The 18936-nt window shown below is 44.3% G+C and overlaps 1 protein-coding gene across 1 annotated transcript in view; it reads left to right on the forward strand.

Moving 5' to 3' along the window:
• LOC138565860 (protein SSUH2 homolog) overlaps positions 1–18936 on the forward strand; it is a 276132-nt gene that overhangs the window by 171774 nt on the left and 85422 nt on the right. The window contains exon 6 of the mRNA XM_069643020.1: positions 12290–12382. Coding sequence (XP_069499121.1) covers positions 12290–12382 — 93 coding nt within the window. The remainder of the gene's footprint in view (positions 1–12289; positions 12383–18936) is intronic.

An 18936-nucleotide genomic window follows, 5' to 3' on the forward strand; every position in this document is an offset into this window, starting at 1 on the left:
ACATGTTTTTTCACAGTCATCAGCCAAGGGCAATTCCTGCAACCACTCTGCCCTCGTGGGATTTTTTTTTGATTTCCAGTATTTCAAGATGCATTTTCTAGGCAATCAAGCATGCCAAATACAAAATCTACGTGTTACTATGTGGACTTTGCCAATATCCCGAAGGAAATATTTTGTAGGAGCCAGAGTTGGTAAGATATCTGTGACCGCAGACAGTGTGATTGCTATTGCTGTCCAGTAGTCCTTAACCTGTGAGCAAGTCCAGAACATGTGAATGTATCCAGCCAACTCACCCTGCCACTTAGGGCATTAACTTTTTGTATTCTGAAACATTCACACCATTATGGCTGGGGGGTAATCAAATGTTAACGGGAATTAAGCAACACTTCCTTAGTCAGCTGGCAGAGCCTCCTCCAGTTTTCACCTGCAATCTCATGACCCACATCAGACTTCCAAGCAGTTCGCATATCACTGGCTCCACCTTGTCCCTGTTGCACCAAGCCATACAGAGTCAAGACCAACCTACGACGCTCTGTGTTTTGCAATATGAAATAGATACATGGATCAGATTCTGGTTCAATTGGGAAGGAGGGTGACAACTGCCTACACGCTGCCCTTATATGGTAGCATTGGAATGTGAGCATCAGTGCACCACACATTTTATACAAGAAATGTTCCAGAGTCATAAAGTGACCCTTGGGGAATAGGTCTCCCCGGCAAGCACCTGCCCCTTGTCCCATCTAGCTCTGATATCCCTGTCCAATGTTGGTTGTAGGTCGGGGAACTCCTATAAGGTAATTTGTCTGTTGTAGGGTTATTAAATATATGCAGCAATGCATTGACCGTGGTCCAGACTGGGACACCCTGGTGCAGGTGTCTACATATTTATCGTGGCAAAGTATACTTTTCAGGTTAATTGGAGCAGCACTTCACCGCTCTGAATCTATATGCAGTGCCCTGTGTGGCGTCATGTACCAGAATGATGCAAATCGGGAGTGGGGGCGACCAGGTAGTATAGTTAAAAATCAAGGGCCATTAATTCATCTTGTTCATAGGGTGGCGTCAAGTGCTCCCAGCGCATTCTCGCCACACTGAAACCCCAGAGGAAACCTACATCCAAGAACCTCAACTTTGTAAACAAAGTTCTGCATGGAAAAATGAGCACGTTCATAAAAGTGTAGAGCAATTTGTGGAGTATGACCATTTTAAGAAGGTATTAGCCAATCGTACATTGATATAGGTAGCATGTCCCATCTCTTCAGCTTCCTAATCAGCTCTGCTAGATATACGACTAGATTAAGTGAGTGTTGCGTGGTATATTTCCTAGCAACCTTGATGCCCAGGTACGTTATGTGGTGGACTGTCCATCTGAAAGCCGTGAGATCCTGAGGGATGAGGGTTACATCCGGCAGTGGGAATAGTTTAGATTTTGCCCATTTAACTTTGTACGCAGAGTAATACGCACAGTTTTGAAACTCTTCCATAACTGGTCTCACTTTATCTCTAGTACATCATATGTGTGCAGGGAGATCACTTCTTGGGATCCCATCATTCTCAGGCCCCTCTGCTCATGGCACGATCATATTATCTCTGCCAGTGGCTCTATGCAAGTGTAAAAAGGAGGGTGTACAGGGGGCAACCCTGTCTCATGCCTCTGGTCAGCCTTATGGGAGGAGAGAATCGGCCATTAGCTCGTTCTCATGCCGCAGGGTCTGTTAAGAGTATTTTGACACATCTGATAAAATACAGTGGCAGCCAGAATGCTCTCAACAGTGCAAATAAGTACCTCCAGGAGACAGAATCGAACGCCTTTTCAGTGTCGAGAGTTGACACAACTGCTGCTGCTTGTGGATTGATTTCTGATAGAATGCAGACAAATGTCTGCAGGTTTAATGCTATGGACCATGTGGGCACAAACATTTACTGATCAGGATGCATCTCAGTCATGTATGGTAGGAGCCTATTAGCCAGTATTTTCACGAAAATCTTTGCATCCATATTTATGAGGGACAATGATCTGTATGACCCTAATTCTGCTGGCGGTTTATTTGATTTAAGTAGTTCCATTATAATCGCTTCTTTCAATGTAGGTGGCAATGTTCACTTATTCCGTGGCACTTCCCAGGCAATGAGCAGTTGCAACACCAGAGTTTGCTGTAATTCTTTATAGAATTCAGCAACCAGACCGTCCCTACGAGGAAACTTCCCCATCAGTAGATGTTTGATGGTGTGCACAATTTCATCCACCGTAATCTATGCATCTAGAGCCATGGCATCGTCCAGAGTCAGAGCTAGAAGTGCAATCCCTCCGAGATACCGTCCTACACCCTGCTCAGCTTGCGCATCTGCATCAGCAAAAGGGGTTCTATGTTATTTCGCCGCTGTATTTTTCATCGCAGGTTTTTTCATCGCCGTTTTTTTTCGAAAAACTTTTTTTTCTCTCTTTTTTTTGGGCGGGTTAGCCCACCAAGCCCCCCTTTTTTATTTTTTTTATTCCCTTACACCCACAACCATATATTTATTTTTTTAACCCCCCCCAAAATAAAACAAAAAACGAAGAGTTTTTTTTAAAAAAAACGGGGATGAAAAAACCAGCGATGAAAAATACCACGGTGAAATGCGTGTATACCAGCAAAGGGACCTGGAGTATGGGGCAAATGCATCATTTATGCCGAGTGAGTTTGTCATTCTGTGCCATGCTTGGTCAAGTATCTCTGCAATTGTACTCCTACCACCCATGATATTGATTTCCCTAACCAGTGCACAGCCTGGTCGATCTTCCTCTCCATATCTACAAGCAAGTAATGGCCTGTTGATATATCATATCTCTCCCTCCGTGAAGTCTCAAAAACTCAGTAGCTCGGTATTGATTTGTCCCAGAAGTTCGCTTGATGTTGACAAACCATGCTGGTTTTCTAATACACGTATTCTGTCCCACACAACCTCAAGGTCTCTCCTAATCTTTTTCAAGATCCTCCATACCCAAGACTGATTTGTCTCAAAGTATGCATTGATGTTAACAGCCAGGGTCGACACGAATGTGTTCCACTCTTTGCACGGGGAATGTTCTGCATCTAACCTAGGGGACAAGACGATTGGGGAATGGTCCAGATAGGTGAGAGGCAGGATGGTGGATTGTGACATGGAGTCATGAACTGTGCAGTAGTGTGTGTAGACTGTGCTTGTCGGGTACATGTACATTCATGCGTTGGTTAACTGTAATGTGGATATTTCCTGCCTATTACTCTTGTAGCTGGCAGTGTATGATATACTTCTAATGTCGACCGATCCATTTGTATATCCAGTATTGTAGTAAACTTGTTCCCCTGATGATCTCATATTCATCTGGTGAGTCACAATGCTGCACTATGTCTATGAGAAGCAAGGGTCCTCTATATGGGCCTGTATGTGTTAACTATGAAGATGCTTACCCCTGCCAACACTCCCCATAACAGGACATACCTACCACCTCGTACCATTAAAGCTTTAATAAATCAGAAGGGAACAGAATGGTGTATCAGGGTCATAACCCCCCACGACTGGGAAGAGTATCTCATGTGGAATCTATTTTTCCCTCATTTCTTGTCAAATGATTCATTCACTGCTTGATCTGCATGCATATCTTGCAGTAATATGACTCTGGGCCTTTGTTGATTTATGTATGCCACTAACTTCTAGGCCTTGATTGTATTATTAATACCCTGCACGTTCCAGCAGAGGAACGTCAGTGGCTGTTCTTGGCTAACCATAAACTCTGTCACCATTAGTCTGAGTATGCATGATTCTACTTTGTACCATAACTGACAGTATAAGGAACATCCCTGCATCTATCCGGCCTTTTATCTTAATCAAACTCCCCAATCCCTTGCAACTCCCTGCAGCCCATCCCACCCTCACCAACCTCCCCAACTTGACAATGTTGTCCCCAATAAACAAACATAGAAAGTTCTTTAGGGGTAGCTATGAGCAGCGCACCTGAGTTCCAAAAAAGGTAAATCAGACATTTGTTTCCCTTTAGTGCTGGAGCATGTACATACAACAAGTGACTATCCTGTATTGTGAATTTAAGAAGTGATCCCTCCCCTCAATCAACTGCCTTCAAACCATCCTGCAAATGTTTCCCCATCTCCCGTCTCCTCTGCAGGATGGCTGTCTCTATATATACCACTGAATCCATGAGTGATAGGAAGACATGGGCCTGGTCTCCCTATAGTATCCATAGCTTGGCCAGGAACAGAATTGAGGAGGGGACCTGGCATTCTCGCAACAATGTCTTTGCTCTGTCATAGTTTTTGCATGCCAATTGTAGCCCAGGGGAGAAGTCAGGGTATTTGAACACTCTACTTGACTCGAAGTGCAGTTACTCTTGTTCACTCATGACTCTGAGCATTAAGGGCCTCATCAGAAGTTTGGCGGCATCCCATTGTTAAATATGCCAGGAAACTGCCAATGCAAATAGCGCTACCACAACTCGTCTGACGCTCTTACCATCAGATCCAGAGCTCTGGTAAGGCTATTACACCCCATTTTGTTAAGCGCCCATAGGAATCAATGGGGCATATTGGGCGGTATTACCGCCGATGCTAATAGTGCCCCTGAAATAGCACTGCAAATGGGTGAAAGGTTCAGCTGGAGGTAAATCTGCTACTTTTTGCCCAAAGTCAGCATTCGGAGGAGTGTTAATGCAGCGGTAATAGCGTTATTGCTTCATTTTTACCTCTCCGCCCAACCCCTGATGAGGCCCTAAGTGTGTCATTTATTAACCTTGCTATGATAGTGCAAGGGGCACCTCCAGGTGTGGTGACGATTGAAGTGTTAAGTGTGTCCACTCAGTTAAGAATTGCAGGTCCCCCAAAGTAGTCCTAAAAAAATTCTCCATAAATATCTCCAGAGCAACTTTTTCCATCGCACCCTTTGATGAGATTTCCGGGACTCCCACTATACGGATGTTATTTCATCTGGATCTGTATTCGAGGTCTTCACATTTGGCCATTACCACTACTAGGTCTTTGTTGATGCTTTGGACCTATCTATCCATATTAGTTATCTTGTCTTCTGCCTCCCCATCCTGTTTTCAGAGACCGTAATATGGCCACTTTCTTTCTCTAGTTTGGTACAGATGGAGTTGATGTTGGCCGATAGTTTGACATTTATGGAGACAAATTTGTTCTGCATTCCTTCTAGTCTAGGGGGGCAAATCTTGAAGCCCTGGTTGCTGTGGTGATGCCCCACCCCCATGTGCACCTCTGGGGTTTTTATTACATGAAACAGTCACAGCCTTTGTGCTTGTAAAGGAGTCTTTTAGGCCTTGTTTATTTCCTGCACCTCTAGTCATTGCCAGTCTTGCTCTGCCTCATTTCCAGGTGTTCGTATGGTACTCCTAGTTCTTGAGTACTGACGTGTCAACAAGACCTCCGGTTGGGGTATGATCATGCAGGTTGCCCACCTCTTTCTATGGGGCTAGTTCACCAGGTGGGGGACCCTCACACAAGTTAAGTAATGTGTTTCTCCCCACCGTTTTTATAGTGGAGTTCCAGGCCCTTTCTCACCTCGCCCACTTCCGAGTTGCCAGTGAGCACCAGCCTAATCACCCTGGAAGAGGCAGATGGCTACTTCCCCCTATTTCCTCACACCTTTCTCATGGCAATAATGCCATCAGGCCTATTGCTCTCAATGGAGGAGACGGCCAGGTGGGGAAGGCCACAACCATCCTTCACCGAGCATGGCCCTCAATCTCCGGACTGTTGATTGCATCTGCCTCCTCACTTGCTGTGCCTTGTGTTACAACACCCTCCAGGTCTTTCACACTACTGCAGTCTCCCTCACTACCCTGTCCTCACTGCCACAGCCTCGATGTCCCTGCTCACCACCGTGGAGCTCTTCAGAATTGCACCACAGGGGGTTATGTGGCGATGGCCGGCAGCAGGAGACAAAATCTGCATCATTGGGCACAGGTGGCAGTCGCTCTCCTGTCACTTACTCATCAGCGTAAATCAGGTGCGGGATTTCAGATCCTATTCCTGGGAGCTTAGTGCACTTTGCCGCACTAAGTATAATCCAGGGATGTCCTGTGGGCAAAAAGGATCAGCAACATGATTTTTTCGGAGCTACCGTAGCTCTGCTATCAGGCACACCTTGGCTGCTCAGCAATGCCTTTTTCAGATAGATTTGAACACGTGTTATTTTACACCAGTAGCAAACACACTATTACTGTGGTGTTATTTGGCAATAAGAGATGCAAAGTCAACAAAATCCTTATAATTTGCATCCTATGCCTAGATTCAAGATAATCAATGTTGTAAGTTTGAGCTTTGGGACTAAGCAAGAAATTATGAATACTTAAAAATGATGACTCTTTTGCAATGATCAAATGCAGGATGAGATATAAGAGTTGAGAGATGACAATTTTGAAGGAAGGAAAGATACTATGCATTAAGGGGGGAAAGGTAATACAGTAGTGAATGGATATGCATTTCTGGTTCACATGGAAACCTTACGGTATATGATACATCTTAGTCTCCTCTTACCATTCCCCAGAGTAACATATTATTTTGTAATATTTTCTTGAAGAGCAAAGTCTTTCCCTCTTAGAATGTACCTACGTTTTATTAAAAGCAACATGTAGGATCGTCAATTTAAATGAGAAGTACATTTGAATTTGGCATGCAAAGCCATTTAATGCATTGTATTTATTAAATTGTGAAGCAGTTGGGGCATCATTCATAGCACTGCATGTAGGGTAGCACTGCATGTATTTGCTGCTATCAAACCTTATAAGGTGTATACTTCTAATAGAATACTGGACATCATTACGAGCTTGCCGGTCTGGATACAACAGTACTGTTGTATCCGGACTGGCACATTCCGAGTTGTGCTCGCGGGTGCCTTTCATTCCGACAGGTCTGACCTGGCGTAATGAAAAGCAACCGCGAGCACAGCATGCCTGTAGCACAGGGACCGTTATGAACGGTGCCGGTGCTACAGGCATCCCCATTCCCATTGAGCCCAATGGGGCTCGAATGGGAATGGGGATCTCCCGATTCCGGCACCCGGCAAAGGGCAATTACTGGGTCCACCGGGCCCAGAATACCCTGGTAATTGCCCATTCACGGGTGCCATACTTTCTTGCAAGTTTGGAGGTAGCCTGGCTGGTTTTACTGGCATGGCTACCTCCAACCTTGTAATGAGGCCCACTATCATAGATAGGAAAAAGTGATTTGCTTGTCAGTTATTGTGGTCAGTGTGCTGTCTGCTTCTACTACGCAGGTAGAGGGAAAGGTACGTGCACTAGTCAGAGGTGTAAAGCCGGGACTTAAGAAACCCACAGAAAGAATTGGTATACAATTGTCTTAGGCCCTAGTGCCATTTAAATGAGATTCCATACTTTCCTAACCTCGTTATTATGAGCATATTAGCAAGTATGCAATTACCAATTATCAAAGAAATCTAGAAGTAAAAAGGATGGGAAATTAAAAAAGGCATTGATTGAGAAATAAGCAGATTGAGACAGAAAGAGAAAGAAAGCAAAGAAAGAAAGAGGAAAATCTTTTCAGAGGGACCATGTACCAAAGATGGGTTGAAATTAGAATAAACTAAGTTAACCTGAGTGTTGGGGTTAGGCATGATATTAAGCATTAGCTACACATTTTTTAAATGTTCTGTCACTCTAAACGAGCAAGCTTGAGCTGGTTATATCCGATGTTAAAGGTACGATTCACACCATTGACTAGGCTTTGTGTATGCCCCACGTCAAAACTCAGTAAAAAGTCAGTAAAGAAAAAGTACTAGCTGGCAGCTGTATACACCAATTATTGTCATGTATCCTCGTACATAATCCACATATCACTCTTGCCTTCGACCCTTTGAACACATATAAACTCATGTTCATTAACACAAGTAACACCCACATGCTGCAATAATTGCCAACATCATCATCAAATACAAAAAAAACACTAACTCACCAATCAATTACTGATCACTAGATAATCTCATCTAGTTTATTATTGTCAAAGCACATTTATGATGTGATTACAAATAACCAGTAATATCTATGACATTCTCTTCCGCCAAGGCCAAAATCCATGTTCTTATCACAAATGTGATGTGTCCTTATCAGTAATGTCTTTCATAATTTCTACAATTTTCTATTTATTCTAGCAATAGTACCATCTACCTTCAACTTTTTCTCGAAATAGTGCCATCTGGCCATTTAATATAACTAGAATAGCATGCCTTCAATTTGTTGTAACAATAGTGCCATCTGCCAACCCCTGTTTCACTCAATGGCCACGTTTTCTTTTGTAGACCTTAATTGAGCTTCTTCAGGGATACTTACATTTATTGGCGTTTTCAAAGAGAGATAGCGAGCATTTACAAAACCAAAAGTCAATAAGAACAAAGAACAATAATTTTTTCACAGACAACAAAAACAGAAATCACAAGGTTAGTTGATTCTTTCCTTACTGCTAAAATATAGTTATTAACCTTACAGATGAATATCATAAAAATCAATATTTTAGTTTGCATAACTAGCAGAGTTCTAGTGCATCAACCTGAAGGTTTTCTTTGTCATTCTTATATGAGAATGGTATACTTACACTATTGCTACATTAGTAATGTGTGTCTCAGTATTCAAATAAACTATTGTACACTGGTCAAGGTATCATGACACATACTGTGATTGTCATAAATTAATCCTTTCTTATCCTACTTGTGATGTAATCCTTATTTCTTATGACTTTCCTGGTGTGCCTTTTTTGTATTCTCCTTTGTGCATGTAATATTCCCCCATCGCTATGCAGTCTAGTATTTTCATCACCCCAATGTTTCATCTTTTGACCACATCATTCAATATTATGTTGTTGTCTGATTACAATTCAATTTAATTAAAAGTCCTTAGAATGATCTGATAACAAATATTGATGAAACAATTAAATTGGGTTCAAGGAAGGTCTTATTAATAAGAATAAGAAGGCAACTTATGATGTAAATATCCAACCACCATTTACTTATTTTCTACCAATAAAAAGAAGGGCGGAAGGCATCATTTTGAGGATAAATTGAAGGCAGATGGTATTCATTTAAGAATAAAAAGGGCAGATGGCAGATGGCAGATGGCATTATGGCGAGAATACATTAACAGCAGATGGTACTATTGTTAGAATGAAATGAAAATTGGTAGATGGCACTTTTGTGGCCATTTTAAACAAAGTTACTGATAAATAAACAGCAAATTTGTAACCAAGGTAATGGATTTCATTTCATAGAGATGATTGGTTGTTTGTAATAAGATCATTAATGCTTTTTGTCCATGAATACATTAGATGAGATTAGTTACTAATGAGCTATTGGTTGGGTAGTTATTGTTTTCTTTTGAGTATTATGTAAGTTACACATACAGGTTCCATGTCATAACTTACCCTATGCAGCAAGTGTGAAACATTATTTTATACTAATGACCATTGTGTACACTAAGTAGAAATTGAAAAGGAAGACGTGCAACCAGGATCATCAGAAATTTACCTTAAATGCATTGCACTATCCAACCTCCTCAACACATTTACACCTTGTATCAGTTAGTTACAATATCCAATACACCGATCCACAGACAGGTTAAGGAGGCAACTCTGTCATTGTGGGCCAGCAACTTTGAGGAATTCCTCAGAGGGAAAAGAAAGGCCAGCCTGAGAAGTCCCCATATGGGCCAGCTTAAAGACAACCATACTTGATGCGCTACCCAACATTTTCACTGCTTTCAGACCCATCACTTATGACAATGGCATCCACCAAGCCTCTGTTGCCAAACCTGTATGCACCCATACGCCTCCTCAGCATCATCAGTTTCTATCAGGCCCCACACTCTAACAAGGCAGATACTTCAATTGCTGAAGAGACCCACGATTGACGAAAATGATCCAGTGGTCTACCAACCGAACCGTACATACCCCTCATCATTTTGTCATTGCAGCAGTATTGGGAAATGAACATTCTGTTATTGCTTCACCAATTGATCCTTTCCTGGGTTGTCTACAATTTCCTTCACTCACAGGCTTTGGGGATTTAGTAACCCTTCACTTCTTTGATATCTCTATGTTCTGTAGATTTAGGTCATTCGCTTATTGTCCTTGACTCCTGGGAACCCATCATCTGAGTTTTGGGAACACATGTTCTCTTGCACATGAGGACTTGGCAACAGCAGATGTCAGGGATGCTTAATAGTCGGGCAAACCTTTGAACTTCCACAGTCATGTGAATTTATCCTGAGGTTTGGTCGGGGTGGCTCCTCCATTTCTCAGTATTAGGATAGTGGCTCTATTCCACAGCAACCCATCCACCTACTAGTTGAGTCACAATGGTATTGTATCTAAGAGATAATTTCCTGAATCCTTCTCTCTCACCTCTTTTCTCTCCTACGTGTCAAGGTTTCTCAATGTGATTATATTTGTACCCTTCCTCTCCACACTTAACCCCTCAGTCTTAGGTGGATTGTAGTTCACTTCTCTCACCTTCTTCTGATCTTCTCCCCTAACCTACATCAGTACAGTCCTTTTCTCCTCATTAACTCTTTTGCCAACCTCCGTTTGAGCACACTCCTTCATCTCTCTTCATTTGACCACTCCATTAACATTCTGAATACCCTATTCACCTCTCCCTTGATGCACCCTCTAATTTCCTCTGTACTTCTTCCATCTTCCTCCTTCCTTTATTGACCACTACAGTCACCTCAATCCTACTAATGTTTCTTCTTGCTTGCTCCTTACTGCTCTACATCACCCTACTCCTCTCCCCTTGCCATCTCTGTCAAGCCCCTTTCTCCTGAGATACCAGTGTCCTTCTCCCTTCAACTCCAACTAACTCCAAAGTTCCATCTCCACGTTCCAACACCCACAAGCTTATCAAAAAGCCAGTCTCTCTCTGCCTCTTTCTTTCTTTGCTTTCCTTCTCTTTCTGTCTCAATCTGCTTATTTCTCAATCAATGCCTTTTTCTCTCTCTCTCTATGGGTAGGAGTCACTTTGTTAGGTGAACATTTGCTTGAGACAACCAGCTGACAGAAGTGAGACTTGAGGAAAATAAAGACAGCTATCTTGAAGGAGTAGGTGGAGAGGTGCTGTGTGTTTTATGGCTCAAATTAGAATAAGGGCAGCAGTAATGGAGAAATCATTCATCAGGGAACGACCCGGTATTTGGCGACATACATTGTCATTACATGAGTCCTGCAGGACTGCTTCCATCACATTGAGGATGCATCGTCTATAAAGGGATATGTGAGGGGGGGTGGACACTCTCTGGAAGGGGCTCTGGAGCTCTCTTACAGCTTCTAAGGGACCAAGGGCCAGCCACAGGGTCTAAAACTGGATGTTCTATTGTTTATGTTTGTTAAGAAAATCTTTTCTGACTGACTTATATTGCACTCTTTCAGTAAACCCTATGAGAAATGGAAAGGGAAGCACAAAGCACCAATGAGGGTTCCTGGCTACTATAGATAACATCAAAGAGCATTGACTAAAGCTCTTTATAATTGACAAATATGTCTGTGGTGTAAGGGTTGTGTGCATCACTCACTAAGCACACAATGCACATTGGGCTTGATGTTCTTTTCATTTTTCACAACATCCCCCTAACATTAACGTGTTTGTAAGCTTTAAGCATATGTAATCATTCAAACCAAGAGCATTGTCACATTTTAGAAGTGAAGGGACTGAGAGGGAAAGCAATGTGCAGACTTCTTCAGTGACTTATGTATCTAGGATAAAGGGATAATCTGATAGCTTAGATCCCAAATTTCACAAATTCGTGCACCGAGAGAAGGTTTTAGAATCAGACTTCCAACAAGGAAGAAGATCAGGGATGTATACTGAGAAAGGTCTACCCACATAAAGAAACACACAGGAGTGAAGTGATGTTCTATTGTAAAATAACCCTTTTATTTGTGTTGCAAAAATATACTTCCAGGTATACATTCTCTCCATGAACATATTGAAAAAGAAGTGGGGAGCTTAGCTCACCATCCTACCAGACTACCTGCAATGTTACAAGACATAGTTAGGAATGCACCATATACAAAAGAAGGCAGCAAAATATGATTCTCACTTTTACATTATTATCCATAAAAAATACATTTTAATTCAATGTAAATATTCATTTTGTGACTGTCGCTCAGCACTTTTGTAGAACAAAAAGAAAATGTGTAATAGCATACCACAATTAACTAAACCTCGGATAATGTTGACTTATACTCATCATGGCAAATTTTTTCTCCAACAAAACCTATCACTTTTGTCTTCCAAGGTGCAACACTTGTTCGGGGCGTGGAAGCAAGGTGTGCACAACCTGCAAGGGTGAGAAGAAACTCCTCCACTTTCTGCAGCTGTCTATCAACTGGTAAGACAATGCACAATAATGATTGCATTGGAGAGTGAGTGAAACACTTACGTGGTGCTTTTCTTTAGGCTGAACCTATGGTGAAATAATAATCACTACTAGGCAGGATGGAATGAGTATCCCAGAACGATGGACACTACTTTGTATATGTTTGTGTAAAGTGACTGAATTGACTGGGAATTTGGCCATGAGCAGGCAATTTATCTATCTTAGTTTCAATTAATTCCCATGACAAATGTACAGTGGGCCCAACACCTGATCAATAAGGACTACACGGTTTGAAAGGAAAACAAGATTTCTTGCATGCAAATATGGCTGGGTGGGTCAGTCACTTCCGTAGAACTGAAAAACTGAAAACGCTCTCGACACGCCATATCAGTTTACAGTTGTTATAGATGAAAACCACAAAACATTTGTTACAAATATTACGTACATGTTAATCCCACACTCCCCGTTGGCTTGACCTTACATAAAAATCTAAACACAACCTATACAACCCAAACCCATTGGTCACCAACCTACCCATGATCATTTAAATGCCACTCCATACGGATGACCTAATTGTGTAGTCAGCAAAAAATACTCAGTTTTGAATGGACGTAATTATTGATATTGCTGTTGCTATAATGATGTTTTCCCATTCCCCAGCACAACTTCATGATATGCATGCTCCATGAGATGACCCAATTCTGAAGCAAGTGTGAACAGTGAAGTATGTACCCTGTGGCAACCAAATGGACATATTACTACTTTCTCAATGGACCAGACAACTTTGCACCCCTCCAAAACTCTCAGACCTTCCTTATAGCTGCACATTTGGCAACAGCTCATGCAACTCGCGCCTTGAAACATATTGCTTTCCTTGCACCCATCCTTTGATATCTATCGTGGAAACCAGGTGGCTTTATATAAAACACAGCCAATGAACTGCTCCTGGGGACTCATTTCTCAGATTAATTTGCTCTATTTAGCCTGCAAGCTGTAGTTCCAATGTTCCTGCCACTTCTCAATGGGGGCAGTATAACCACAACCTAGTTCAACACCCTGGCTAGGTCTTGTCTCTAGGCATTGTTCACATCAAACCGTGTCCTTCACTGTCATTATATTTATCTAATGATGGGAACATAGCGTTACCTATCTTCTGCCTGAGACATCTGGTTACAGCTAAGTCTTGCACCAATAACCAATCTCTGTGTGGTGCTTCACCCTTCCTCCCGGGCCTTGGCCATCTGAACAATCACAGGGGGAAGCAGGAATAAAATCTAATTAAATGAACAGAAGAGAAGCTCAGAAATCCGGCCTAGTGGCTTAAACAACAGGAAGCTACCAACTCTTAACTGGGCCTAGTTAAAAACAGCAGTGCTGTGTCTAAGGTGGCAGGTGTCCCTTATGCTAATAATAATGTATATCTACCCTACTTAATGCTTGCACTACCTGGCACTTCAGTCATATACTCAAAACTAACTGAAAAACAGTGTCCTACTGCAATACTGACACAATATACGTCTCTCCACTGCAACAAAGACATAATGTGCTTCACTGATGCATTCTAGGAAACCTTTGGAGTGGCATAAGTCTAAATGCTACATATAATGGACAGTATCTTTTGCTGCCCCTCATTTCACCATATGCTGCTTCCTATAGTTTGTCATAACTAAGTGCACTTCACACGTTGACAAACCAACTGATAGAAACATTGACACTAAAATGGCCAGCTATGCAAGCTAATAGAATTTACGCAGCCTGAGCCTCCTTCCACGTTTGGGACATTGCACCTGCATGCCAACACTCAACTGCCTGTAATTGACAAGCCAACCAGTGGGTGGATGGATAACCACCTGAGCCTTATTTAGGGTGGTCAATACGTTGATACATACAAAAGGAGGCATCTAAAGCAAGCAGGTGTAATGAGTAAGGTTATCGATTGATTGATTGATATTTCATTTCTATCGCGCTTGTACACAAGTGTTTCAGAGCGCGACAAGGCAAGGGAGGGGAACAGGGGAGAACAAAACAGCGATCTTACTAGGCCCAGTGACATTAAGAATGCGCAAGTTCATGGGAGAGGGGAAGGGGAAAAGTGCATGGAAGGGGGAGAGGTGGAAAGTGCGAAGCAGAGGAGAAACAGATAAATAACAATAAATAAATAATAAAGGCAACAAACAGTGGTAATGCAGCCAGCAATTTGCAAGTGCTAGGTTTAAGGCAGCAGACAGGGTAGGTCTAATAAGTGCAGAAAGAAAAAGGGGGGGCTGTATGGGTACAGATACAGACCCCAGTGCAAGGGGTGGCCCGGAGGCAGTGCAGGAGGGTGGCAGGGTGAGCAGGTACCTGGGCACAAAGGACGGAGGGTGGCCAGGTGCATGGTGCCAAGAGAGAACAGATCAGCAAGGGGGGAGGGGGAGCGAAGGCAGAAGAAAAGAGCAAGGTCTTGAGGTGCTTCCGGAACCGGAGATGGTTCTCCTCAAGTTTTAGAGTGGCAGGGAGGCTGTTCCAGAGGGAGGTCCCAACCGAAGACAGAGATCTACCCCCAGAACGACTGACCCTGAGGGAGTTGGAGGTAGAGGAGCGAAGAGCTCGAGAGGGGAGATATTTGGTGAGGGATAGCTGAAGGTATTTTGGACCCAGGCCCCAGAAAGCCTTGTGGACAATGCAGAGGGTTTTGAATTTAATCCTTGCATCGACTGGGAGCCAGTGGAGAGACTTCAGAGCTGGAGAGATACGATCCCAGGGCTTGAGGCCAAGGACAAGTCTCGCAGTCCTGTTCTGGATTAGTTGCAGAGGGCGGAGAGTAGAGGCAGGTAGATTTAGAAAGAGGCTGTTAGAATAGTCCAAGCTAGAGAGAACCAGAGCTTGGGATACCACGAGCTTCTGGGGGAAAGAGAGGAAAGGCAGAGTACCTCTGAGGAGGTGCAGTCGTAAATTTGACTTTTTAGAGACCTCAGAGATGTGGGCAGAGAAGGAAAGGGGGTGTCAAAGATGACCCTGAGGTTCTTAGCCTCGCAGGTGGGGGTAGGAGGAGGGCCAAGGGAGGCTGGCCAGAGAGTGAGGGGAAAGGATGGTGAAGGTGTGCTGATGAGGAGGATCTCCTTCTTGCTGGCATTCAGGCAAAGATCATTGTTGGCACACCAATCTTGAATGGCAGTTAGGCAATCAGAGATGAGAGAGGGAGAGGAGGTGGCAGAGGGCAGCCTGAAAATGAGTTGAATGTCGTCAGCGTAGCACTGGAAATTTGAGCAGAAAATGGCAATGCATTGGGCAAGAGTTGCCAGGTATTGGTTGAAAAGCCAGGGCGAGAGGTTAGACCCCTGGGGAACACCACAGGCAGAGAGGAAGATAGATGAAAGGAAGGACCCAATTTGGACCTGGGAGGGTCGATCTGAGAGGAAAGAGGTCAGCCAGGCAATAGCCTGATCAGTGATACCCAGGTTTTCACAGAGACGGTTGAGCAGGATGGTATGGTTGACCATGTCGAAGGCAGAAGAGAGATTGAGGAGGATGAGGACAGAGGGAATGTTAGAGTCAAGGTTAGAGAGCAGATCTTCACGGATGTTCAGGAGAGCAGTTTCCGTGCTTCTGGCAGCTCTGAAGCCAGACTGGTGGTCATGGAGACAGCCAACAGAATTGGAATGAAGGTTAAGCTGAGATATGGCCAACTTTTCCAGGAGTTTGCCAAGAAAGGGGGTAATGGAAATTTGGCGATAGTTAGCTGGACAAGAAGGATCAGCTGTGGGTTTCTTGAGAAGAGGATGCACAAAGGAGTGCTTCAGAGGGGAGGGGAAGGATCCAGAGACAAAGGAGTGGTTGCAAAAATCAGCAAGGGCCAGAGCGAGGGTGTCAATGTGGTCCTTGATGGTTTTAGAGGAACAGGGATGAACCTGTTTTGAAGGGGCTTTCATAGATCGGACTTGTCTAGCAACCTCATCAGGGGTGAAAAGAGGAAAGGACAAGAAGGATGGTGGGAGGGTGGCTAAAGGAGCGTCAGCAAGCACAGATGGAGAGGGAAGAGGAGGGCTGTGGGTGGAGAGGGTGGACAGGATGTCCTGGGTTTTTGAAATGAAGTGAGAGGCAAGGGCATTGCAAAGAGCCTGGGAGGCAACAGGAAGGGTTAAAGACTGCAGCAGGGGTGGCCAGCTCCTTACAGATTTTAAAGAGTTCGGCCGAGTTGTTAGATGTCGCAGAGACATGAGATTGAATGTGGACTCTCTTATTGGTGAGGACAGAGAGTCGGTATTGCCTTTGTAGCAGGCGACAGGTCAGTTTGTCAGAGGATGAACAGGAAGTCCTCCATTTCCTCTCAGCTGCCCTACACTTACGTTTAAGTGTAGCTAGGTCAGAGTCATACCAGGAATTGCACTTGGCTTTGGACTTCAAACGGATCCTCATGTTAAGGGCAAGAGCATCAAGCGTATCAGAAATTGAAGAGTAGAGCAGAGATAGGGCTGTGTCAGGATGTGAGACAGCCAAAGGTGGAGGGGGGGAGAGAAAGTGGCGGCAAAAGCCTCAACTGACACACGCTTCATGGGCCGGATGTCCGAGAAGGTAGGTGGCAGTGTTGGGGTAGGCTTGGCTTGGGGGGAAGAGAGGGAGAGATGAGATGAGAGGAGGGAGTGATCGCACCAGGAAAGAGGAGTGGTCAGAGGGATGGACAGGGGGAGGTCAGAGGAGATCAAGACATCCAGTGTGTCCCCTGCAGACTGAGTCGGGCCAGAGGGGAGGGTGGACAGGGAGAGGGAGTCGCAGAGGTCACGGAAGAGTATAGAGGAGGAGCAAAGAGAGTCTAAATGTATATTCAGGTCACCGAGGAGGAGGAGTTGAGTGGTAGAGGCCAGGAGGGAGGAGGAGAGGTCTGCCCACTCAAAGAGAAATGAGGTGATTTGACCCGGAGGCCGGAAGATGGTAACCACAGTAAAAGAATGGGTAGGTGATTGAGAAAGCCTACAGACAAGGCATTCAAAAGAGGAGTAGGTCTGAGTGGGAATGATAAAGGCAGGAATCCAATGGAAAGATCAGGGCTACCCCCCCACCAGACCGGGAGGATCTGAGTGCTGAGAGGATCTTGTAGCCATCATGGAGAAGAGTGTCAAAGCTCGTGACAGAGCTGGGTGTGAACCATCATATCTCAGTAAGACCAAGGACATCAAGGTCTAGTTCTTCAAGGAGGTGGCAGATGTCAGAGGAGTGTTTGACGGCAGAGCGAGAGTTGAGAGTGGCAATATGAAGAAGGTTGCCAGCCTTAAAGACCTTCCGTGGAGGGGTACAGATCAGAGTTACTCCCTGCGGAGGAGAAAGAGCCCTAGGAGGGGCAGAGGATGAGGAGGAGAGAGAGGGTAAGGTAGCCAAGGGGGGAGAGGAGGGGACAGCAGGAGATGAGAGGAAATTGATGAGGCAAGGGAAGCGCCTATCAAAGAGGAGGAGATTGGCCTGAGGGCCTTGGACCATGACAGTGCCATTTAGGTAGACATTAAAGATGACTTTATAGCTGTCGAAGGAAGCCATGAGAACTTCCCAGTGAGTGCCACCATTAATGGGAGAGGAGGAGATAGGGCAGAGCACAGAGACCATATGAGGAGTCCATAGATCTGGCGAAGGAACGACAAAGAGGGTGTCGGTAAGGGTCAGTCTGGCGGAAGCATTGGAGTAGGTGTCGGTGATAGGAAGACCAGGATTAGAGGCCAAGATATCCTTTTTGAACTTCTTCCTACCAGACTTAGTGAGAAGGGAAGGATAGTCAATGGAGAAGCAGTTGGAGAAGATAGGAGAAACAGAAAGCACCATTGGGGTGGAACTAAGGAGAGGATGGAGATACTGGGGGGCTAAGGCAGGTAGGTGTGAGACAAAAGAGAGTGGTGAGGTCACTGGGCTGGCAAGTTACAGAGAAGAAACAGTATACAAGCAAAATACAGAGAATTTTGCAATGGGCAGCAAGATTTGACTTTTTAGCACAAAGCAAAAACAGCAAGATTTGACTTTTTAGCTCAAAGCAAAAACAGCAAGATTTGACTTTTTAGCACAAAGCAAAAACTTCAAGGATATCACTATGCAATCCCCTTTTTACAATGGGCCTCATTACGGGTCCGGCGGTAACCCTGCCAGTGCTACCACGGGTTGCCGCCGGACCCTTAAAAAATTACTGGCGCCTGACTTCCCAATGCCATCAGACTATTGCAAGTCAGGCTCTGGTAATTTTGTTAGTCCCCATTCCCATAGAGTCCCATATGGGGACATGGGAGCACAGTCATTGTTAACAACGGTGCCGGTGCTCCAGTGAAAACTCTGCCGACAGATGTCGCCCTGCCCGGCAGGTCTGACCCTGGCGGGCGGGACGGCACCCGCCCGCAGAGTTGTAGTGTTTCTGTACCGACACAATCGTAATGAGCCCCAATGCCTGGGAATATATCCACCTAACTTAGATTTGTGTGCTCCATGGAAAATATAGGGAACATTAATGGCACTACCCTGTGTTGACTAACAAGAAAGGGTCACTAGGGATAGACCTGCACTCTCCAGTGAACATTAAGAGCCATTTTGAAATCTTTGGCGCTCATGTTCTA

This window comes from Ambystoma mexicanum, chromosome 2p (genome assembly GCF_040938575.1).
Source record: "Ambystoma mexicanum isolate Mex_15411 chromosome 2p, UKY_AmexF1_1, whole genome shotgun sequence".
Lineage (NCBI taxonomy): Eukaryota > Metazoa > Chordata > Amphibia > Caudata > Ambystomatidae > Ambystoma > Ambystoma mexicanum.